Here is a 26,486-nt window from a genome sequence, read left to right as displayed (position 1 = left end):
ACAAATTCTTATTTGCAATGACAGACTACTGGGGAACAGTGGGTTAACAACCTTGTTCAGGGGCAGAACAACAGATTTTTACCTTGTCAGCTCGGGGATTCGATCCAACAACCTTTCGGTTACTGGCCCCAACGCTCTAATCACTAGGCTACATGCCGCCCCAAATATAACTCACAGTTGCACCAAACATTTGTAATAAACTTTATTTTTATTTATCGTACATAGCGTACAAGACTTTCTAAACAATTGTGGTTCAATGGGAACTGAAGCAGGTTCCATAAGCAGACTCTCATCACAACTATAGCTTACAGAAGGTTTTGGTCTCAGAATGAAATTAAATACTTATGATACATTTTCATCAATATCACAATGGCAGTGTTAATCTATAAACCATCATGCTCCGATCAAGTGCATCAACATTTTTCAATTTCTTTGTATTTGCGGTCATAACTGAGCTTGAGGATATCATTCTAATTATAATGTCATATTTACTAAATATCCGGTAACATTTTGTGATATGTGAATATGACATAATGTATGTCCATTTGGAACTGAACCTTAGGCCTAAATGCAAAGCATAAATTGCAAAAACATACCTAAATGGCTTGTAGAGGCCTATATTTAAAAACAAATTACGATGGGTTTTTGTTGTACATGCATTTCGAAATATGCTTAAGTTCCTTCAGTAAGCATTATTGATTCAGTCAATTACATTCATACATTCAATCTCCAAATCACAAACATTATAAAGATAACACAAATATTTGGCAGAAGCATAAATCATTTAAGTAGATTGTGGATCGCTTTCCAAAAAAACATATTTTTCAAAACACTGATTGCTACGCTCCTCTTATGTTGTGATGATTTCAATTCAAAAGACACAAACATTTACAGATATGTAAGGCATTGGAAGGCATAGCAGCTTACTACAATATCAAATAATGTAAGGCTAAACCTATGCAAATTCAATTACTACTGAACAGTGTTGGCTACGATTAAATAAGCATCGGTAAGACTGAAAACTTTGAGGGTATAAGTGCAAACAAAACAGTTACCGAAAATCATGTCACCAAATGTCATACTAACAAGCTTCTTCAAACACAAAGATAAATATAACAGTAAAGGGAAATCAATGCTTCTGAAAATAAAAATACAACTCAGATATCAAGCAATAATTGTGACGTAGTCAATAGATGTGATTATAAGTGCTAAATATTTGTGGGCCAAATATAGCATTGGTTGAAAAATATTTTTTCATTCTTCTTACACCACTTATGGTCCTTGGAGAGGGTCAGGACTGGTCAGATTCGTAGTTTGAGTCTACTGTTAACCCAACATTTCCCATAATGCAGGAATATAACATCCATAGACATACAGTGGCAAGAAAAAGTATGTGAACCCTTTGGAAATACCTGGATTTCTGCATACATTGGTCTTAAAATTTGATCTGATCTTCATCCAGGTCACAACAGACAAACACAGTCTGCTTAAACTAATAACACACAAACAATTATACATTATCATGTCTTTATTGAACACACTGTATAAACATTCACAGTGCAGGATGGAAAAAGTATGTGAACCCTTGGATTTAATAACTGGTTGACCCTCCTGTGGCAGCAATAACCTCAACCAAATGTTTTCTGTAGTTGCGGATCAGACCTGCACAAAGGTCAGGAGGAATTTTGGACCACCTCTTTACAAAACTGTTTCAGTTCAGCAATATTCTTGGGATGTCTGGTGTGAATTGCTTTCTTGAGGTCATGCCACAGCATCTCAATCGGGTTGAGGTCAGGACTCTGACTGGGCCACTCCAGAAGGCATATTTTCTTCTGTTGAAGCCATTCTGTTGTTGATTTACTTCTGTGTTTTGAGTCATTGTCTTGTTGAGCTTCAATTGGAGGACAGATAGCCTAACATTCTCCTGCAAAATGTCTTGATAAACTTGGGAATTCATTTTTCCGTTGATGATAGCAAGTTATCCAGGCCCAAACAACTCAACTGTAGTTTCATCTGTCCACAGAATATTTTGCCAATAGCGCTGTGGAACATCCAGGTGCACTTTTGCAAACTTCAGATGTGCAGCAATGCTTTTTTTGGAGAGCAGTGGCTTCTTCCGTGGTGTCCTCCCATGAACACCATTCTTGTTTAGTGTTTTACATATCGTAGACTCATCAAGAGATGTTAGCATGTTCCAGAGATTTCTGTAAGTCTTTAGCTGACACTCTAGGATTCTTCTTAACCTCATTGAGCATTCTGCACTGTGCTCTTGCAGTCATCTTTGTAGGACGGCTACTCCAAAGGAGAGTAGCAATAGTGCTGAACTTTCTCCATTTATAGACAATTTGTCTTACCGTGGAGTGATGAACATCAAGGCTTTTAGAGATACTTTTGTAACCCTTTCCAGATTTATGCAAGTCAACAAGTCTTCTGAGATCTTTTTTGTTCGAGGAATGGTTCACATCAGGCAATGCTTCTTGTGAATAGCAAACTAAAATTTTGTGAGTGTTTTTTATAGGGCAAGGCAGCTCTAACCAACATCTCCAATCTCGTCTCATTGATTGGACTCCAGGTTAGCTGAATCCTGACTCCAATTAGCTTTTGGAGAAGTCATTAGCCTAGGTGTTCACATACTTTTTCCAACCTACACTGTGAATATTTAAATGATATATTCAATATAGACAAAAAAATACAATAATTTGTGTGTTATTAGTTTAAGCACACAATGTTTGTCTATTGTTGTGACTTAGATGAAGATCAGATCAAATTTGATGACCAATTTATGCAGAAATCCAGGTAATTCCAAAGGGTTAACATACTTTTCTTGCCATGAGATAAAGGACATTTTTTAAAATGAAAGATGTTCCTTTGACATGAAGGTCAACTATCCCTGCGTTTGGTCCCAAACTGCACAAAATGTAAAATGTACCAATACAAGGTTGGAGATTTAACACCAGGTTCATGTGTGAATCTATCTATTGTAATAGATCTAAAACGCTAACCACAGAGATATTTTTATATAAAACCATCAACATCTAATTCACAAAACAACACAGTCCATTTTGACAGAAAATCACGTGAAATATACAGTAGGCAATAAGGTCAATGTTTATGTAAAATGTAAAAAACGAAGCAAAATCAGGAATCAAGATAAGGAAAGTGAAAGAAGAATACTGCGTTAGCGGAAACCTTTTCAGCTAAAGTCCCGGTTGATGAGTATCATGGGGGCGACCAGGGTCCAGACATAGAGGGTGAGACACACCCAACTGGAGCTGATCTTCACCCAAACTGCCGGCCACTTGCTGGTCATGGCATTGTATTCTGCATCAGGACTGTATAGGAAAAAAGTAAGATTTCTATATTAATATCTGAACAAATGTAATGGTGTGAATCTTTAACAGAAATATCTATGGTTGAAGTATTGCGTTGCAGCATTGCTGTGTTGCTTTGCGGTCACTTTCATGTTAGAGAGCTAGAGATGCCTTGTGTTGCGTGAGAGAGTTTAAATATAAATGTTGAACTATAAAATATGTGAAGAGGCGACTCCGGGATGCTGGCCTTCTAGGCAGAGTTTATTTTGCCCATCTTAATCTTTTCTTTTTATTGGCCAGTCTGAGATATGGCTTTTTCTTTGCAACTCTGCCTAGAAGGCTAGCATCCCGGAGTCGCCTCTACACTTTTGACGTTGAGACGGGTGTTTTGCGGGTACTATTTAATGAAGCTGCCAGTTGAGGACTTGTGAGGCGTCTGTTTCTCAAACTAGACACTCTAATGTACTTGTCCTCTTGCTCAGATGTTCACCGGGGCCTCCCACCCCTCTTTCTATTGTGGTTAGAGCCAGTTTGCTCTGTTCTGTGAAGGGAGTAGTACACAGTGTTGTACGAGATCTTCAGTTTCTTGGCAATTTCTCGCATGGAATAGCCTTCATTTCTCAGAACAAGAATAGACTGACGAGTTTCAGAAGAAAGGTCTTTGTTTCTTGCCATTTTGAGCCTGTAATCGAACCCACAAATGCTGATGCTCCAGATCCTCAACTAGTCTAAAGAAGGCCAGTTTTATTGCTTCTTTAAGCAGGACAACAGTTTTCAGCTGTGCTAACATAATTGCAAAAGGGTTTTCTAATGATCAATTAGCCTTTTAAAATTATAAACTTGGATTAGCTAACACAACGTGCCATTGGAACACAGGAGTGATGGTTGCTGATAATGGGCCTCTGAATGCCAATGCAGATATTCCATAAGAAATCAACCATTTCCAGCTACAATAGTCATTTACAACATTAACAATGTCTACACTGTATTTCTGATCAATTTGATGTTTTTTTATTGGACAGAAAATGTGTTTTTCTTTCAAAAACAAGGAAATTTGTAAGTGACCCCAAACTTTTGAACGGTAGTGTATATTTTGTATTCTATACTATTCTACTGTATCTTAGTCTATGCCGCTCTGACATTGCTCGTCCATATATTTATATATTCTTAATTCCATTCCATTACTTAGATTTGTGTGTATTGGGTATATGTTGTGAAATTGTTAGATATTGCTTGTTAGATATTGCTGCACTTTCGGAACTAGAAGCACAAGCATTTCGCTACACCCGCAATAACATCTGCTAAACATGTGTATGTGACCAATAACATTTTATTTAATTTTATTTGGAAGTCAACTTCACTTCAATCCAAATCTGCATAACCAAACTTGACACCATGGCTGTGTCTGAAAATGTTACTAGCTGTCAAATCCTTGCTGCCTCCGTCCTTATTTCCTCAATTACTTTTAAAGCTCATTGGAGAAGGATGTGTGAGGGAGGGACCTTGGATCCTCTCCAAGGTCTGTCAAGAACAAATCCTCAAGGGGGAATTAAGGAAACAAGGACGAAGGAAACAAGGATGAAGGAAGCAAGGACTTGACAGCTAGTAATGTTTTCAGACGTAGCACTTCACGACGTTGGTAATCTGTTTAGCTTGGCCTTACTGACCTATACCAGTTGGTGAGAGTCATCATGATGTAGAGCGAAGCCAGGAAGAGCATGAAGTGGAAGAAGGAATAGCTGTACTGGACCATGTCCCTCTCGTTGTCCTCCACACGCCTGGGTCCCGTCCTCCCCGTACCCGTCCCTCCCACCTCCTCGTCCGGTGTGCCCACGTTACTCTCCTCCAGGGTCACCGTGTCGTTGGAGGCCATGGTCAACTTGTTCACCTGGCTGGTGTTGGACGAGCGGATGCTACAAGGACGTGAGCATTTATAATCATTATAAGAATTACAATTCATGAGAAATTCTAACATTTATAATAACTTCGAAAGCATATATAAGCATTTGTAAATATTTATAAGCATGTATAATTATTCAATAAAGTTATAATGAAGTATAACCAAAGGTATTAGATTAAAAAGTCACAATCATGGATTGGATTGATAAAGCACTTTTCAGAATGCTCAAAGTGCAAACTGATATTCTAAATCCATGAACAGAGGGGGGGTCAACAGTCACCAAATCCACTGATACTGTGTAGCAACAACAAATTTACATTGCTTCTATTTCCCAAACCACTATGCGCTATAGCTGTGCCAAGGTCTGCCTTGCTGACCAATCATACCTGGAGTAGAGGATGCATAGGATGAAGATGGCCAATCCCACAATGCTCTGGGCGTCCCACCACTGCAGATAGGGAGAGGACAGGATGGGTTCCTCGGTGCCGATGATCACCACGGCCGTCTGGTTCTCAATCTCCAGAGGGGCCAGCGTGGGCACCAGTGTCTGCTGGAAGATGCTCAGCAGGCTGGGGTTGCATGTCCGGTCTGAGGGGAATTTAAAAATATATATAGATATTTTTTTCTTATTATTTCTTTCGTTTATATTTTAATATTAATAATTACTTTTTTAAGAGGGGGTGGTGACTTTTGAGTTTAACTCGAGCTGAACAAATACATTTGCAATTAGCGTGGAGAATGGCGATGTGTTTGCAATTCATGGGCAAATGTTTCAAAGGATGTCAGTCTGACTGAGAAGCTATTTGATTGTTCCCAATAATTATGAATATGATTGCATTTAAACGGTTAGATATATGAACAATGAACTGTTAATTTATTTGGTATGAATGAATAATGAACATAGATGAACAAGTCAGGGAGGCAGTGCTGTTAGGGCAGCAGCTTGTATAACAGTGGCTCTGACCAGGCTCGTTGGTCATGGCAGACCAGGTCAGATACATGGTGTACATGGTCATGATGGAGGACTGGAGTAGACCAGATCGGGGCTGGGATTCCTAAAAAAACAAACAAAGTAACTGTGATTTACAAAGGGATACCAAACATAATGAAAATGCTGTCTCACTAGGCCTCAGTGGGGGTTTCTCCACGTAGCAAAGGGAGGATGGACCTCCGTTTTAAAACAACAATAAAAACATATTTAAACATCCTCCTTGTAATAAATATTTAAAAAAATACTTTTCATCTCTTAACTGCCACAAGTTTTTAAATCATCAGCCGCTACTGGCAGACGTGTGTTATAATTAGGGCCTGGATTTGTTCTTGACCACATGACATTTTAGGATGTACTTTAAGCTGTACTAGGCCCACTGTGACATTCACAGCCATTTTGTATCATTTAAATTAGGCTGTGGCTGTGCCTTGCATCACAAAGTTGGTCACAACTCAGAATCAACTGAATGTGAGTTGAAACTTAGTTTAGGTACGTCTCTCCACTAGATGTGCACTGGCTCTTGCAAATGGGTGGCAGGTAACATAGTGGTTCGAGCATTGGGCCAGTAACCTAAAAGGTTGCTAGTTCAATTCCCTAAGCTGACAAGGTGAAAAATCTGTTGATGTACCCTTGAGTAAGGCACTTAAGCCTAATTGCTCCAGGGTTGCCGTTGATAATAGGGAGAGTTGAGATATCCAATTCACACGTGTATTAATACACCCTGGTACATGTGTGAAATTTGACAAATATAAGCACCCACCAAATCAGTGAGCATTCTTTGTGTCAATTGTGTGCCCTTTGTTTGTCAATGTTTATCAATTCCCCGTTAAATGTATACTCAGTATTTACTGTTAATCCCCGCATTTCCCCAGTAATCTAGAATGTTTGGTTATGGTGACTTCTGCTAATTCATTGAATATAATATTATTCATTTACCATTCTCATTCTCGTAGTGGACACGTTGTTTGGAGCGCTCAATAACTGCGCAACACTTTTGATGGAGAAGCTTAGGTTTATTTAATTCTATTTACCAGTTTTCTGTCAATTTCTTAACTATCTTTGTTTGGAACACGTCTGGTTTCTCTGTTTTGTATAATCTTGTGTGAGCGCATGCGCTTAAGCGCGCATAGATGTACCTGGCTTGCGTGCCAGGATAGGTGTGGCTTATGGTATTTACAGTGCTTTTACAAAGTATTCATGCCCCTTGACTTCTTCCACATTTTGTTGTGTTCCAGACTGAATTCTAAATGGACTACATTTATTATTTTTCACACCCATCTACACACAATATCCCATAATGACAAAGTGAAAACATGTTTTTAGAATTTTTTGGCAAATTTATTGAAATAGAAATACAGTATTAACAGCCCTGAGTCAATACATGTTAGAATCACCATTGGGAGCGATTCCAGCTTTGACTCTTTTTGGGTAAGTCTCTAAGAGCTATGCACACCCGGACTGTACAATATTTGCCCATTATTCTTTACAAAATTTTTCAAACTCTGTCAAATTGGTTGTTGATCATTGCTAGGCAACCATTTTCAAGTCTTGCCATAGATTTTCAAACAGATTTAAGTCAAAACTGTAACTTGGTCACTCAGGAACATTCATTGTCTTCTTGGTAAGCAACTCCTGTGTATATTTGGCCTCGTGTTTTAGGTTATTTTACTGCAGAAAGGTGAATTCTTTGTGGAATTGTGGAAAGCCGACTGAACCAGCTTTTCCTCTAGAATTTTGCCTGTGCTTAACTCCACTACGTTTCTTTTTTATCCTGAAAAATTCCCCAGTCCTTAACGATTGCAAGCATACCCATAACATGATGCAGCCACCACTATGCTTGAAAATATAGAGAGCGGCACTCAACAATGTGTTGTATTGTATTTGTCTCTGGTTTACTGACCCCTGCCTTGACCTGTCTATTGCCTGCCCCTGTTGGAATATTAAACTATTGTTTATTCAACGTGGTCTGCATCTGGGTCTTACCTTCATACCTGATAGTACGAACTGGCCATGACTGACCCAGCACACCCGGACCAGCTGCGCAACGCCATCTCCTCCCAAAGAGCCTCCATTGGTAGGTACGAGGTATTGCTTGGTGGGCTGATGGAGAGGGTCCAAACGTTGGCTGAGCGCCATGCCCAGGCGTTGGACATGCTGTTGGAGCAATTCCGCGGGTCGTCTGGGGGGCAGCCTGCCACAGTGGTAACCCCACCGCCTCTCAGCAACTTGGCGGTTAGCAGCGCCGCCCCACCGGCCACTCCACCTTCCCGGGAGCCCCAATTACCACCTCCAGAACACTTTAATGGAGAGCTGAGCACTTGTCGGGCATTTCTAGCTCAGTGTGCCCTCATTTTCGAGATTCAGCCCTCCTCCTTCCCCTCGGATCACTCCAAAATAGCCTACCTCATAACGCTGTTGTCTGGAAGGGCTCTCAACTGGGCTACCGCCATATGGGAACAGCAGCCGGCCATATGCTCGAGCCTGGAGGGGTTCGTGGAAGAGGTGAGGAAGGTCGTTGCGATGCCCCGTTCTTCGGGAAAGAAGCTGCCCAGAAGCTAATCCAACTCTAGCAGGACGCCCGCACTGTGGCCGACTATGCGGTGAATTTCCGTACGTTGGCAGCGGAGAGTGCGTGGAACCTGGAAGCATTGTTCGACATGTTCCTCCACGGCATCTTGGTGGAGGTTAAGGACGAGCTTGTGGCTCGGGAGTTACCCACAGATTTTGACTCCCTCATCGCTTTGACCATCCGCATTGATGGGCGATTGCGGGAACGACGGATGAGGAGGAAATCCGATTTCACTCGCACGTCCAGGGATTCCACCTCACCTCTGAGTTATCCCGGAAGTCCCCAACGGTCCCGTGACCGAGAGCACCCAAAATTTCCTGACCTACCTCGAGAGTCACCGAGGAGGGCTGCGGCACTGTTTCCCGAGCCCATGCAACTAGACAGGGCTGAGCTGTCATCAGCGGAACGGCAACACCGGATCAGCACAAGGAGCTGTCTGTATTACGGGACTTTTGGTCATTTTGTGTCTTCGTGCCAGGTAAAAGACCAGGCTCACCGGTAGGAGCGAGTACTCTGGTGGGCCATGTGGGGAACTTTTCTGCTTCCCTTACTCGTACCCCTTTTCATGTCATTCTGCTGTGGGGAAACCAGTCCAAATCTCTCCGGATCCTCATTGACTCCGGGGTCGATGAGAACTTTTTGGACGCCACTCTGGCTTCCGAGCTGAACATCCCCACTCAGCCCCTCTCCATTCTCGTGGATGTTAGAGCGTTGGACGGGCGCTCTATAGGTCGGGTCACACATAACACCACTCCCATCAACCTACGTGTGTCAGGGAATCACAGTGAGAGCATTCAGTTCCTGCTCATCAAGTCCCCCCAAATCCGCACGGTTTTGGGATTCTACTGGCTACAGCGACACAACCCACTCAACTGGTCTATGGGTGACATCATGGGCTGGAGTCCGTTCTGCCACACCCCGTAAACACGGGCACCCTCATAGATATCATCCTGACCAACCTGCCCTCTAAATACACCTCGGCTGTCTTCAACCAGGATCTCAGCGATCACTGCCTCATTGCCTGCGTCCGTAATCGGTCAAATGACCACCCCTCATCACTGTCAAACGCTTCCTAAAACACTTCAGCGAGCAGGCCTTTCTAATCGACCTGGTCCGGGTATCCTGGAAGGATATTGACCTCATTCCGTCAGTAGAGGATGCCTGGTTATTCTTTAAAAGTGCTTTCCTCACCATCTTAAATAAACATGTCCCATTCAAAAAATGTAGAACCAGGAACAGATATAGCCCTTGGTTCACTCCAGACCTGACTGCCCTTGACCAGCACAAAAACATCCTGTGGTCTACTGCATTAGCATCAAATAGCCCCCCCGATATGCAACTTTTCAGGGAAGTTAGGAACCAATATACACAGGCAGTTAGGAAAGCAAAGGCTAGCTTTTTCAAACAGAAATTTGTATCCTGTAGCACAAACTCCAAAAAGTTCTGGGACATTGTAAAGTCCATTGAGAATAAGAGCCCCTCCTCCCAGCTGCCCACTGCATTGAGGCTAGGAAACACTGTCACCACCGATAAATCCAAGATAATTGAGAATTTCAATAAGCATTTTTCTACGGCTGGCCATGCTTTCCACCTGGCTACCCCTACCCTGGTCAACAGCCCTGCACCCCCCACAGCAACTTGCCCAAGCCTCCCCCATTTCTCCTTCACTCAAATCCAGATAGCTGATGTTCTGAAAGAGTTGCAAAATCTGGACCCCTAAAAATCAGCCAGGCTAGACAATCTGGACCCTCTCTTTCTAAAATTATCTGCCGCAATTGTTGCAACCCCTATTACTAGCCTGTTCAACCTCTCTTTTGTATCATCTGAGATCCCCAAAGACTGGAAAGCTGCCGCGGTCATCCCCTCTTCAAAGGGGGAGACACTCTAGACCCAAACTGTTACAGACCTATATCTATCTTCAAAAGCCAAGTGAACAAACAGATCACCGACCATTTCGAATCCCACCGTACCTTCTCTGCTATGCAATCTGGTTTCCGAGCTGGTCATGGGTGCACCTCAGCCACGCTCAAGGTCCTAAACGATATCATAACCGCCATCGATAAAAGACAATACTGTGCAGCCGTATTCATTGACCTGGCCAAGGCTTTCGACTCTGTCAATAACCACTTCTTATCGTCAGACTCAACAGCCTTGGTTTCTCAAATGACTGCCTCTCCTGGTTCACCAACGACTTCTCAGACAGAGTTCAGTGTGTCAAATCGGAGGGCCTGTTGTCCGGACCTCTGGCATTCTCTATGGGGGTGCCACAGGGTTCAATTCTTGGACTGACTCTTTTCTCTGTATACATCAATGATGTCGCTCTTGCTGCCGGTGATTCTCTGATCCACCTCTACGCAGACAACATCATTCTGTATACTTCTGGCCTTCTTTGGACACTGTGTTAACCTGTTATGGATAGGGGGCAGTATTTTCACGGCCGGATAAAAAACGTACCCGATTTAATCTGATTATTACTCCTGCCCAGAAACTAGAATATGCATATAATTATTAGCTTTGGATAGAAAACACTCAAAAGTTTCTAAAACTGTTTGAATGGTGTCTGTGAGTATAACAGAACTCATTTGGCAGGCCAAAACCTGAGAAGATTCTGTACAGGAAGTACCCTGTCTGACCATTTCTTGGCCTTCTTGAACATCTCTATCCAAAACAAGGGATCTCTGCTGTTACGTGACACTTCCTACGGCTCCCATAGGCTCTCAGAAGGCGGCAAAAAGCTGAATCGTGGCTTTGCAGGCCCTGGCTGAAAAACATTAGCGCGTTTGGATAGTGGTCGGTAAGAGTACTATGAGACTGAGGCGTGTGCACGAGTCGACTCCATGTTTTTATTCTTTCGTCTTTGAACGTAAACAACGACTCCCGGTCGGAATATTATCGCTTTTTTACGAGAAAAATAGCATAAAAATTGATTTTAAACAGCGGTTGACATGCTTCGAAGTACGGTAATGGAATATTTCGATTTTTTTTGTCACGAAACGCGTCGGGCGCGTAACCCTTCGTCACCCTTGGATAGTGTCTTGAACGCACGAACAAAACGACGCTATTTGGATATATCTATGGATTATTTTGAACCAAACCAACATTTGTTATTGAAGTAGAAGTCCTGGGAGTGCATTCTGACGCAGAACAGCAAAGGTAATAACATTTTTCTTATAGTAAATCTGACTTTGGTGAGGGCTAAACTTGGTGGGTGTCTAAATAGCTAGCCTGTGATGGCGTGCTATCTACTCAGAATATTGCAAAATGTGCTTTCACCGAAAAGCTATTTTAAAATCGGACATAGCGAGTGCATAAAGGAGTTCTGTATCTATAATTCTTAAAATAATTGTTATGTTTTTTTGTGAACGTTTATCGTGAGTAATTTAGTAAATTCACCGGAAGTGTTCGGTGGGAATGCTAGTTCTGAACGTCACATGCTAATGTAAAAAGCTGGTTTTTGATATAAATATGAACTTGATTGAGAAAAACATGCATGTATTGTTTAACATAATGTCCTAGGAGTGTCATCTGATGAAGATCATCAAAGGTTAGTGCTGCATTTAGCTGTGGTTTTGTTTTTTGTGACATTATATGCTAGCTTGAAAAATGGGTGTCTGATTATTTCTGGCTGGGTACTCTGCTGACATAATCTAATGTTTTGCTTTCGTTGTAAAGCCTTTTTGAAATCGGACAGTGTGGTTAGATAAAGGAGAGTCTTGTCTTTAAAATGGTGTAAAATAGTCATATGTTTGAAAAATTGAAGTTTTTGTATTTTTGAGGAATTTGTAATTCGCGCCACGCCTATCATTGGATATTGGAGCAGGTGTTCCGCTAGCGGAACGTCTAGATGTAAGAACCTCCAGACGAGCTTCAATGCCATACAACTCTCCTTCCGTGGCCTCTATCTGCTCTTAAATGCAAGTAAAACTAAATACATGCTCTTCAACCTATCGCTGCCCGCACCTGCCCGCCTGTCCAGCATCACTACTCTGGACGGTTCTGACTTAGAATATGTGGACAACTACAAATACCCAAATGTCTGGTTAGACTGTAAACTCTCCTTCCAGACTCACATTTAGCATCTCCAATCCAAAATTAAATCTAGAATCGGCTTCCTATTTCGCAAAACAAAGCATCCTTCACTCATGCTGCCAAACATAACCTCGTAAAACTGACTATCCTACCGATCTTTGACTTCGGCGATGTCATTTACAAAATAGCCTCCAACACTCTTCTCAGCAAATTGGATGCAGTCTATCACAGTGCCATCCGTTTTGTCACCAAAGCCCCATATACTACCCACCACTGCGACCTGTATGCTCTCATTGGCTGGCCCTCGCTTCATATTCGTCGCCAAACCCACAGGCTCCAGGTCATCTATAAGTCTTTGCTAGGTAAAGCCCCGCCTTATCTAAGCTCACTGGTCACCATAACAGCACCCACCCGTAGCACGCGCTCCAGCAGGTATATTTCACTGGTCACCCCCAAAGCCAATTCCTCCTTTGGGCGCCTTTCCTTCCAGCTCTATGCTGCCAATGACTGGAACGAATTGCAAAAATCACTGAAGCTGGAGACTCATATCGCCCTCACTAACTTTAAGCATCAGCTGTCAGAGCAGCTCACAGATATTGCACCTGTACATAGCCCATCTGTAAATAGCCCATCCAACTACCTCATCCCCATATTGTTATTTATTTGTTTTGCTCCTTTGCACCCCAGTATCTCTACTTGCACATTCATCTTCTGCACATCTATCACTCCAGTGTTTAATTGCTAAATTGTAATTACTTTGCCACAACGGCCTATTTATTTCCTTACCTCCCTAATCTTACCTCATTTGCACACACTGTATAAAGATGTTTCTATTGTGATATTGACTGTACGTTTGTTTATTCCATGTGTAACTCTGTGTTGTTGTTTGTCGCACTGCTTTTATTTATCTTGGCCAGATCGCAGTTGTAAATGAGAACTTGTTCTCAATTGGCCTACCTGGTTAAATAAAGGTGAAATATATTTTTTTTTAAATTGTCGGAAGTCGGCGCAACCTGCCCCGGGACGTCTTCCTGGGCCCTCGGAGGTGGTTCCCGATCTCTCCGCCATTCCCGCGGAGTACCAGGATCTCCGGGAGGTGTTCAGCAAGTCCCGGGCCATTTCCCTTCCGCCGCACCGCCCCTATGACTGCGGGATTGACCTTCTCCATAGCACCACGCCGCCCCGGGGATATCTGTACTCGCTTTCGGGACCTGAAACCAAGGCTATGGAGGACTACATTGGGCACTCCCTAGCTACTGGATTTATCCGTCCCTCTTCCTCGCTGTCTTGTCCTTCATGTCCATGAAGAAGAACCCTGCGGCTGTGCATTGACTACTGGGGACTCAGTGACATCACTGTGTTATTTATTTGTAATAATGACAATTACAACAATACTGAATGAATACTTATTTTAACTTAATATAATACATCAATAAAATCTATTTAGCCTCAAATAAATAATGAAACATGTTCAATTTGGTTTAAATAATGCAAAAACAAAGTGTTGGAGAAGAAAGTAAAAGTGCAATATGTGCCATGTAAGAAAGCTAACGTTTAAGTGCCTTGCTCAGAACATGGGAACATATGAAAGCTGGTGGTTCTTTTTAACATAAGTCTTCAATATTCCCAGGTAAGAAGTTTTAGGTTGTAGTTATTATAGGAATTATAGGACTATTTCTCTCTATACGATTTGTATTTCATAAACCTTTGACTATTGGATGTTCTTATAGGCACTTTAGTATTGCCAGTGTAACAGTATAGCTTCCGTCCCTCTCCTCGCTCCTACTTGGGCTCAAACCAGGAACACATCGACAACAGCCACCCTCGAAGCAGCATTACCCATGTAGAGCAAGGGGAACAACTACTCCAAGTCTCAGAGCGAGTGACATTTGAAATGCTATTAGCGCGCACCCCGCTAACTAGCTAGCCATTTCACATCGGTTACACCAGCCTAATCTTGGGAGTTGATAGGCTTGAAGTCATAAACAGCGCAATACATTGCGAAGAGCTGCTGGCAAAACGCACGAAAGTGCTGTTTGAATGAATGCTTACGAGCCTGCTGGTGCCTACCACCGCTCAGTCAGACTGCTATATCAAATCATAGACTTAATTATAATATAATAAACACACAGAAATATGAGCCTTAGGTCATTAATATGGTAGAATCCGGAAACTACCATCTCGAAAACAAAACGTTTTTTTTTCTTTCAGTGAAATACGGAACCGGTCCGTATTTTATCTAATGGGTGGCATCCCTAAGTCTAAATATTCCTGTTACATTGCACAACCTTCAATGTTATGTCATAATTAATTAAAATTCAGGCAAATTAGTTCGCAACGAGCCAGGATGCCCAAACTGTTGCATATACCCTGACTCTGCGTGCAATGAAACGCAAGAGAAGTGACACAATTTCATGTTAGCAGGCAATATTAACTAAATATGCAGGTTTAAAAATATAAACTTGTGTATTGATTTTAAAGAAAGGCATTGATGTTTATGGTTAGGTACATTGGTGCAACGACAGTGCTTTTTTCGCAAATGCGTTGTTATATCATCACCCGTTTGTCAAAGTAGGCTGTGATTTGATGAGAAATTAACAGGTACCGCATCGATTATATGCAACGCAGGACACGTTAGATAAACTAGTAATATCATCAACCATGTGTAGTTAACTAGTGATTATGTTAAGATTGATAGTTTTTAATAAGATAAGTTTAATGCTAGCTAGCAGCTTACCTTGGCTTCTTGCTGCCCTCGCGTAACAGGTAGTCAGCCTGCCATGCAGGCTCCTCGTGGAGTGCAATGTAAGGTAGGTGGTTAGAGCGTTGGACTAGTAACCGGAAGGTTGCAAAAACGAATCCCCGAATCCCCCCTGAACAAGGCAGTTAACCCCCGTTCCTAGGCCATCATTGAAAGTAAGAATGAGTTCTTAATCTGACTTGCCTAGTTAAATAAAGGTGTAAAACAAAAAAAAACAAAAAACGGCAAATCGGTGGACAAAAATACCGATTACCGATTGTTATGAAAACTTGAAATCGGCCCTAATTAATCGGCCATTCCGATTAATCGGTCGACCTCTACCAAGGACTCCGTTCACGTGGTTCATGGCCGCGGACCGGGAGTTTCCCGGGATCTTAAACACTGCTTCACCATGGCTCCGATCCTGGTTCGACCCTTCCCGTCAGTTCATGGTGGAGGACGATGCTTCAGATGTCGGAGTGGGGGCTGTTCTGTCCCAGCGTTCTGCCCTGGACCTTAAGCTGCATCCCTGCTCCTTCTTCTCCCACTGCCTCACCGCCACGGAGATGTGGGGAACCGGGAGCTTCTCGCAGTGAAGATGGAGGCACTGGCTCGATGGGGCGGAACATCCGTTCATTGTGTGGACCGACCACAAAAACCTGGAGTATCTCCGCACCACCAAGTGCCTCAACTCCAGGCAGGCGAGATGTGCCCTGCTGTTTACCCGGTTCAACTTTTTCCTCTCCTACCGGCCGGGGTCCAAGAACATCAAGCCGGATGCCCTGTCTCGCTGCTATAACCCCACGGCTACCACCCCGGAGCCCGAGACCATCCTACCCACGTCGTGCCTGGTAACGGCACTCAGCTGGGGTATCGGGAAACAGGTCCAGGAGGCGCAACGGTCCCAGCCGAACCCTGGGGGGGGGGGCCCAGATAACCGGATGTTCGTGCATGACGCTGTCCACTCCGCGGTCCTGGATTGGGCCCATTCCTCCAGGTTTGCCTGCCACCCGGGCTCCCGGCGGACCCTGGCCTTCGTACGACAACGCTTTTGGTGGCCTACCATGGTTCCGGACATCACCGCTTTTGTTGCTGCCTGCACAGTCTGTGCACGGAACAAGACCCCTCGACAAGCTCCAGCTGGCCTCCTCCAACCTCTGCCCGTCCCTCATCTTCCCTGGTCTCACATCTACCTGGACTTTGTCACGGGTCTCCCCCCGGCATGGGTGGAACTCCAGCTTGTCCTCCGGGTTCCACCCCTAGTCTAACGGCCAGACACAGCAAGCCAACCAGGACTGCGAGACCACCCTGCGCTGCCTGGTCTCTGCAAACCCCACCACCTGGAGTCTGCAGCTGGTATGGGTGGAATACGCCCGCAACACACTTCCCTGCTCTGCTACGGGCCTATCACTGTTTGAGTGTTCCCTGCATCAGCCCCCGTTCTTCCCTGAGCAGGAAGAGGAGGTTGGCATACCTTCTGCCCAGATGTTTGTCCGCCACTGTTGTCGTACCTGGAGGAGAGCCCGGTCAGCCCTCCTCAAGACCACCTCCAGGTATCGACGACAAGCGGATCGCCATCGGACCCCGGCTCCCCGGTATCGTCTCGGGCAGAAGGTATGGCTATCGACCTGGGATCTGCCCCTCCGGGTGGAATCCCGCAAACTCTTCCACCGGTTTATCGGCTCGTTCCCCATCTCCAAGCTCATTAGACCCTCTGCTGTTCGTCTTCTGTTGCCCCGTACCCTTTGTATACATCCCACCTTTCATGTGTCCAGAGTCAAACCCATGTCTCACAGCCCTTTGTCTCCCGTTCTCTGTTTGTCTGTTGCCAGCTCGTCTTGTTTGTTCAAGTCAACCAGTGTTTTGTGTCTCAGCTCCTGCTTTTTACAGTCTCTTTTCTTGCCCTGCTGATTTTTGACCCTTGCATGTCCTGACTCCGAGCACGCCTGCCTGACCACTCTGCTTGCCCCTGACCCTGACTGCCGACCTGTACCTTTGCCCCCCTCTCGATTACCGACCTCTGCCTTACCCTGAGCCTGCCTGCCGTCCGGTACCGTTGCCTCACCTCTGGTTTACTGATCCCTGCCTGCCTTGACCTGTCTATTGCCTGCCCCTGTTGGAATATTAAACTATTGTTTATTCGAAGTGGTCTGCATCTGGGTCTTACCTTCATGCCTGATATGTGCCTTTGTAGTGACTGGGTGTATTGATGCACCATCCAAAGTGTAATTAATATCTTCCCCATGCTCAAAGGGATATCCCACTCAATGTTTGCTTTTTTTCTTCCAATAGGTACCCTTCTTTGCGAGGCATTGGAAAACCTCCCTGGTCTTTGTGGTTGAATCTGTATTTGAAATTCACTGCTCGACTGAGGGACCTTACATATAATAATTTCTGTGGGTTACAGGGATGAGGTAGTCAATCAAAAATCATGGTAAACATTATTATTGAAAAATTAAAGGAAAGCCGCACACTCTAGGAGCTCAGATGCAATAATTGAATAACCAATGTTTCGACAGACAAGCTGTCTTCATCAGGGTATATAACGCTATTATTGCACAAAGAGTGAGTCCATGCAACTTATTATGTGACTTGTTAAGCACATTTTTACTCTTGAACTTATTTAGGCTTTCCATAACAAAGGGTTGAATACTTATTGACTCAAGTCATTTCAGCTTTTCATTTTGGTACAAATGACATTTTGATGTATTGTGTGTAGGCCAGTGACAAAATAATCTACATTTTATACATTTTAAATTCAGGCTGTAACAAAACAAAATGTGGAAAAAGTCAAGGGATGTGAATACTTTCTGAAGGCACTGTAAGTGCCCGCTTGGGTATGTTCTGGTCAGTTCTGTTTGACGATTCGTTTGGGGAGGATGCAACTGAGTGTAGTAGACCCCACCTGTTTCTTTATGCTTAGGACAGGTTATGTCTGATAGGAGGCTTTTTTCTTTTTGAATACTGACATTTTGAAGTCAGATATTTGTAAATATATCAACCTGTGAATTGATCACCGTCATCACCAGCGCTGTCTAAATAAATACAACACTAATTTCCACCTCTACCTCCCTGCCTCCTGCTAATTTTTTGTCCTTGCGACTGCTACAACGTCCCTATTTTACACTCTAATAGTCCTATCTGTTCTATACAGTACCTTTGGAGCAATTTCATAAAATGAAATGATGAATATTGAACGTTGAACATTGAATGAGCGTTGAACGAGGGCTCACCTGTACTCTGGGCATGACAGACACAACAGAGGCTACGGCACAGAGGAGCAAGTTGAAGCTGATGAAGAACTTGTTGAGTAGACAGCCCTCTGACCGAGTGTAGAACATGTACATCAGGATGATGACGATAAAGGCCATGACGTAGTTCAGTCCAGTTACAGCGAGCAAGGCTAGAGACGAGAGGATAGACCGAATCAGATTCAAGTTGCATTGTTATTATAAAGCAGAACAGATTCTGTCTAAGAGCATTATACAGCACTATTGACACCTGCACTTACTGTATGTTACCGTTACCATTTATTTAGCTGGTATTTACTTAATACAGTAATTACTCTTTTGGATTCATTCAAATAATTACTGTTATGTGCTATTTGGTACCAGGTAGTTACCAATTGTGTTGAATTGATATCACTTACTTAAAAAAACAACAACTGGTGAATACTTGCTAAAACATCACATTAAACCTCACATCAGCATTCCTAATCACCAAAACATAAATAATTTGGCTAATCATAATGACTGTTTGAGTGTGTGTGTTTATGTTCTTTTCATCCCCTCTTTCATTTTATTGATTTACTGTTTACTAAGTGTGTTGCGATCGTAAGTGGATTTTAAAGTGGATTTGATTTGCCAGGAAGACTCACCTGCGTACCAGCCCCTGGAGTTCCCTCTCTCCATGTTGTCCACCCAGGATTCATTCCAGGAGTGGGCAAAGTCCACCAGCAGAACCAGCTGGATCAGGATGAAGCAGAAAGCCCCACAGGTACCCACCACAAACCACGCTACACACACACACACACACACACACACACACACACACACACACACACACACACACACACACACACACACACACACACACGCACACACACACACACACACACACACAGAGAGAGAGAGAGATAGAGACCATCATCATATGACACTTTTTCTTTTTTGATAAAACATTTTTTACCACCTTTTTCTCCCCAATTTCGTGATCTCCAATTGCAATCCAAATACGATCTTGTCTCATTGCTGCAACTCCCCAACAGGCTCGGGAGAGGCTAAGGTCGAGTCATGCGTCCTCCAAAACATGACCCACCAAACCACGCTCCTTAACACCCTCCTACTTAACCCGGAATCCAACCGCACCAATGTTTCGGAGGTAACACAGCTCAACTGATGACCGTGGTCAGCCTGCAGGCGCCCGGCCCGCCAGAAGGAGTCGCTAGAGCGCAATGTGCCAAGTAAAGCCCCCACGGCCAAACCCTCCCCTAACCCGGACGACGCTGGGCTAATTGTTCGCCGCCCTATGGGACTCCCGGTCACGGCCGGTTGTGACACAGCCTGGGAAAGAACCCGGGTCTGTAGTGATGCCAATCGGGATGCCCTCATCTTTATATTACACTTATCAACAAGCAGTTCCTAAAAATATTACTATTACTTATTACATGATTATCATTGTGAATATCAATAATTAATAGTGTTAATATTACACTACATTTTAATATCAAAGACTACCGTAATTTCCGGACTATTAAGCGCACCTGAATATAAGCCGCACCCACTGAATTAAAAAATATATATTATTTTGAACATAAATAAGTCGCACATGTCTATAAGCCGCAGGTGCCTACCGGTACATTGAAACAAATTAACTTTACACAGGCTTTAGCGAAACACGGCTTGTAACAAAAATAAATAGGCTTTAACGAAACACGGCTTGTAACAAAAAAAATAAAATTAGCAGTAAGCTTTAGTTGTCTTTTTGCACTGAGTCAATTCCTCACGCTGCTGTTTCCAACGTCTTATCATCGACTCATTAAGACCAAGCTCCCGTGCAGCAGCTCTATTTCCTTTTCCAACAGCCAGATCAATCGCCTTCAACTTGAAAGCTGCATCATATGCATTTCTCCGTGTCTTTGCCATGATGAGGGTGACAAAATGACTACCGTAATCAAAATGATGGTAAGTTTGAGGGCGCTCGATTTAATCTAAACAGTAAACAAAAAAGTTGTTTGACCTTAACCCGTTCGGCAATTTCATTGGTCTAATGAAAGCTTCATGCCGCCAAAAAACTAAGCACGTCACAGAATGTGTTTTTTTGGAGAAAAAAAATTGAAAGCGGGAAAAATCCATATATTAGCCGTGTCATTGTTTAAGCCGCGAGGTTCAAAGCCTGGGAAAAAAGTTGCGGCTTGTAGTCCGGAATTTACGGTAATAGTATATCACTCGTATATGCTGATTGTGCATGGTATGCATGGTCAAAGGCTGCATTGATAAATCATAATAATATACAAATATCAACTATCACATCCTAAACTATGACTGAAAGGATTTCAATTGTGTCAATCTTACCGCGAGTAAAAGGCCCTTCAGGAATGTAAAAGGCACCGACTGTCACGGCAACCATGGCAGCCACCTTAAAGAACCAAAACCTGGGGGGGGGAGAGTGAGGTAATTTATCAGCTAGTAAATATACGTGAATAGGCTTATGATGTCTTGCTGTTCCGGAAAACTCTAGTTCAGTTATTCTCCTCGGGTTCCTTGGCACGGTGGCCAGAAGAACGTTAGCTCAGACGTTCTGAACATGAGCATCTCACGCGACAAGAAGTTGCCCCCATCCCTCCTGCTAGTTTGGCAAACTTGCACATACTTTATTGTCTGTAAATGCTGGGAAATTCTGTAAATTAAGAGGACAATGTATTTTGAAAGATGAGATCTTGAGGATTATAATAAATACCGCTTTGATGTCATACAAGCAAGCCAAACAGCCGTGAGTCCAAATGTGTATTTTATAACTTAGCTACTCATATTGGCAATAGACCAGGCTTTCAAATGACGCCCATCTGAACCAGATTGCGATTTACAATAGACCGTTTTTTTGGATTGTGTAAACAACATCAGTAATTGTGTGAGAGCGGGGATGCAGGGTTGTGTTACAAACAAAACAACCTCTAGTGTGCTTGCTCTGGTTCCTCAACGGCAGGAGTAGGAGAGCAAAACAACAAAAAAAACATAAAGTTGAAGATTCTTCTTTGAGTCATAGAAATGTATTGAAATTACTTAGGACCTGTGCACACTTTGGAGAGGTGTGTGTGTGTGTGTGGCCATTTGGAGACTCCAGTTAGTCCTCTCACTCTAACCCTTGTAATGTTTATTGTCTTATGTTGCACCTACCACACATTTTCCAGGAATATTCCATAACATGTTACTGAATGTATACAGAGTATTTTCACATTTGAAATGTGGTGAAAAGTACAGTAAATGTGAAATGAACATAAAATCAACAGTGTAATGTTTGGATTCAGTCTTGTGTCAGGTGAACTGTTGTGTCCTCACCTTTGGTCTAATAATTTTACCATAATCTCAAACTGTTTCCTTTCCACTGCTACCATGGTTATGCATAGGCTTTCCATATTTCTTCTGTAAGAAACATTTCAATTCAGCCCTATCCATAAAGACCAATTCCCACAAGTGTAAAAGGTTAATAATAAAGGGTATCCAACGAAATACTGACTTTAAAGTCAAAGTTGGCATTTAAGTTTTATTACATGTAGTAATAAGTAGCACGTAGGCCCTTTTTCTTTTTTGAGGGGTGCATTGCATTATGGGGTGGTTACCCGTTGTGGATGGCGGAGCGCGGGTCTCGACTGTTCTTCACGTTGATCATGATCAGAGCGAACGCCAGGAAACACATGCTCATTCCGAAGCACACCCGGTACACGGCTTTATAGCCCACTAAGATCGTACAGTTGATGTTTCCATTGATGCCTGCTCCGTCTTCACAGAACCCAGGAATCTACAGGCACAGACGGACATAGGCACAAACCAATCAGGTAAATCTTAACTACTGTCAATTTCCATAGTCTGGCTGTGCGATTCTGCATTCAATAACATAACATTTCTGCTTTGGTACTGTAAATCAACAACAAGTTGGCTACTATCAGTATTGTACCACAAAAGTTTCACAATTTATAAGTAACCAACCATAGTCATTCAACATTCCCATTTGGAATGAATATATGTCAATGTTTAAATTTAGACAGAGTTGCAATGTTAATACAACCTTAACATACAGTAAGGTTGCATTGGAAGTTGCAACTCTGTGTGTAGGCCCCCACCGTTTTAAGTACATGTGACTTGACTCTTTCCACCAATAGCCTCCCCATGTATTCAAGCATTATTAAAGTAAATAATGATCATTCACCATATACACAAACATCTACTATGACACAACATGATTCATCGTCTCCATAACACCTCCACACACACACACACACACACACACACACACACACACACACACACACACACACACACACACACACACACACACACACACACACACACACACACACACACTTCCTGTCTCACTCAGGAAGTGTGTGTGTGAATGTAATTGATCGGGCCTGTCTCCTACCTTTTTTAGCTGCTCGTCCACTCCTGGTGACAGCATGATGCAGGCTATAATGGTCCCTAGCAACAGGATGAAGGCGTAGATGACTCGCGTTACCGTTGAGTTCTTGCTCTGGGGACAACATCTGCACAACAAGCATGTCGCACTGCTACACAGACACGGCACCTAGAGGGAAAGAGAGGAGGGAAAACCATTGTCAAACGTTCCTGTGAGGTTATAGATACAGGGGAAAATCATTGCCAAACGTTCCCCTAACATTGTAGGTCAGCTAGGGACAAGCCAGAGTCAGTGCAGACACTCAAGTGGACTGATTAACCTTCGTCTTGGCACTTTGAAGCACTACATACTGCAGCAATGTGGTAGTTGGCCTGAACCTAATCCAAACGCAATAAAAACAAGTCAACAACTTGTCTTTTTGACTGTGGGGGTAAAATCAAGTGTACTTAGGAGAAGTTGAGATATTGCTGTTACGTACTTATTCAACCAAGACAGAGAAACAACAAACACGTCTAATCCACCACAACAGTGATACAACAGTGTTACAGTAACCAGTAGCCGGTCCCGTGTGGCTCAGTTGGTAGAGCATGGTGGTTGCAACGCGAGGGTTGTGGGTTCGATTCCCACGGGGGACCAGTATGGAGACAAAATGTATGAAATGTATGCGTTCACTACTGTAAGTCGCTCTGGATAAGAGCGTCTGCTAAATGACTCAAATTGAAAATTACAAAGGCATGAAGCCATTGTACCTTTAAGACACCTGACTCTGTGGAGCCCTTGGTAGCCTACTAGCTTGTAAACAACGTAATACCCCAGACAGACAAGGTCAGCTTAGCCATGGGTAGCCAGAATATGGGCAAGCCGGCAAGACAAATCTTTTACACATGACCGATGAGGCCATCCTGTGGTTAACATAAACTTGGCCTGCTTTAGCTGGGTCAATGTGGAGAAGAACCAGGAATCACAAGTTGACTGTCTAATAGCTAGACAGTTACAATGGAGATCGGAAGACATTGGATTAGGCTTGTTGTTCTATGCGTTTGTCTCAATCCCAATACTACCCCCCCCCCCCTAGCAAATCCTAAATTCATATGTCTAGCGGTATGTACTAGAGTAGCTACTGAACGTCCTGGCCTACTAATGTTTTTGAAACTATTCATGGCAACGTTGTGTATTTGGTTGCTTGGCCTACACTTATTAGTTGGGCCTGAGACAAAGTACGACTGTATAACTTATCTCTGAGCTGCGCCCAATGCACGACAAATGCCCCTTTGTCCTCTTGTTGTTACATTATGACATATTTTGCTCTAGTCTCTAGTCTAGGCTATAATATGACAATAACACGACAATAACACATCTCTCTGGCATGAGATGACCAGAGATACATGTATTACATGTAGACTATTATATGTATGGTATTACATGTAGACTATTATATGTATGGTATTACATGTAGACTATTATATGTATGGTATTACATGTAGACTATTATATGTACGTTATTACATGTAGACTATTATATGTACATTATTACATGTAGACTATTATATGTATGGTATTACATGTAGACTATTATATGTATGGTATTACATGTAGACTATTATATGTATGGTATTACATGTAGACTATTATATGTACGTTATGACATGTAGACTATTATATGTACGTTATGACATGTAGGTTATATTGCTCCACATACATATTATGGCAACAGTTTAAGCATGCCATGGTCTTTGTTTTTGGACTAGGACAAGGCAGCAAGCACTGTTAATCCAATTAATCATGAGTAGAGCAGATGACTACTGGAAGCATGATTAACCCTTTAGGACTTACAGTAGCCCCATACTATGTGTGTATTGTGGGCTACTTGAGGGAGGCAAATAGTTTATGTTTCCCTTTTCCCTATGAAAATGTATATTCTGGTCTATAACGTGAACACATATTGATACCCTGACATTTGTGGAGACCAGAGCAAGCCAGAGCAAAAGCAGAGGCAAATCAAAACCTTGTTTTTCACACAAGCAGATACATAACCAAGTCCTAGTCAATCACATAGGCTACCACCATTGGAGTCCGTTAGTTCATGTAATTCGTTTCAAGATGAGTGACAGGCGCTTGCGCCTTCTCATGATTCTGACCTGTTGCTTACGTCGCATCATCCTGACAACCTTGTATGAGCTCAGTCGAAGATTGAGATACTAAGCCATTCTTTATGTTTGTCACATATGTCAACCTGGTTCTTGTGCAAAAATATGTTCGTGATATCATATGAGAAGAAACGTACCCAGCTTGCGACAGAATAGGCCGCCAAAACAGCTCCCATAATATTCCAGTTTCGGCACAGGAGTGCGCACAATCTATAGCGTTTTTCTTCCAGTAACGGCACCCGTTACTTTTCTGTCCCTCCAGGTTGAATTGTCAATGTAGATACAATTAGAGTACCAACTTTTGAAAATTGTAAATATTTTAATTAAACGATTTTGTTGTAGTGTCGTACAAGCGAGCCCTACTTCTTCAACTCGCGCAATCTTCTATGCTTTCTTGGTTAGTGGTTAGCGCAATCCGGGATACTTGGGACGTCCACACCCTAAACACTAACCTTAACCATTATCCTAACCCTAACCATAACCCTAACCTAAACCTTAACCTTTACTTTAACCGTTGTAGATGTCAACTTCAATGGGGTGACGTCAGAGTATGGACCTCCAAAGGATCCCACATAGCAAGTGGCGTGCTTTCTTTGCAGTGAATTATTTTTTACTATGCGTAACACAGGATGATGTCATTACGTTAATATCAGTACAGTCGATGCAACGTCGATGCTGCTGTGGCGGTGAATTCGAACGTCATTTTACTTTAGAGGGAACCTTGTTGCAATCGCAATCATCCCGTAATGCTGTCTGTCATTGGTGTAAAATCAAACGTTTGAATTCCAACCGCAACATACAGTTTAAGGTACAGTTGACATTTTATTTAGTAACCTACACAAACACAAATCTGTCATTAATAAAATGTAAATATGAATGAAGATTTCCTCTGTGGAGGCTAACTGTCAGATCTTCATTAAATATATTGTAGACCTAATAAAGCTTCCATTCAACGTCCCATGAGAAAACAACAACAACAACATTAAAAAAACATATGTTGTCATCTTTAGAATGACATGTTAGCCTTCATGAACCCGAAGCATCATTTGAACTGTACATCATAACATGGTCATAAACATGACATAACAAATGTCAAAACCTGTCATGACATCTTATGTGACAAGGCTGTGTCATTTTGTAATCGTTATAACAGGAGTAATTACATAA

General features: G+C 42.7%; 1 protein-coding gene and 1 long non-coding RNA gene across 2 annotated transcripts; one reads left to right on the top strand and one right to left on the bottom strand.

The window, feature by feature from the left end:
* Positions 1-187: 187 nt before the first annotated feature.
* Positions 188-25,845, bottom strand: LOC106565266 (serine incorporator 1). Its single transcript, XM_014132180.3, has 10 exons — positions 25,457-25,845; positions 23,179-23,340; positions 22,379-22,557; positions 21,114-21,193; positions 19,418-19,555; positions 18,774-18,943; positions 6,176-6,266; positions 5,598-5,799; positions 4,979-5,224; positions 188-3,332 (listed from the first exon to the last, which is right to left on the bottom strand). Exons 1-10 carry the CDS (start codon positions 25,493-25,495, stop codon positions 3,194-3,196), a joined length of 1,446 nt encoding a protein of 481 aa, XP_013987655.1. The 5' UTR covers positions 25,496-25,845; the 3' UTR covers positions 188-3,193.
* LOC145859508 (uncharacterized) lies at positions 4,955-8,166 on the top strand. Its single transcript, XR_014379708.1, has 2 exons — positions 4,955-5,234; positions 5,564-8,166. It is a non-coding gene; the product is annotated as an uncharacterized LOC145859508 (long non-coding RNA).
* Positions 25,846-26,486: the final 641 nt, after the last annotated feature.

This window comes from Salmo salar, chromosome 12 (assembly GCF_965601325.2).
Source record: "Salmo salar chromosome 12, fSalSal1, whole genome shotgun sequence".
Lineage (NCBI taxonomy): Eukaryota > Metazoa > Chordata > Actinopteri > Salmoniformes > Salmonidae > Salmo > Salmo salar.
The sequence above is the reverse complement of the archived record's forward strand: the minus strand, read 5'-3'. Positions and strand labels throughout refer to the sequence as shown.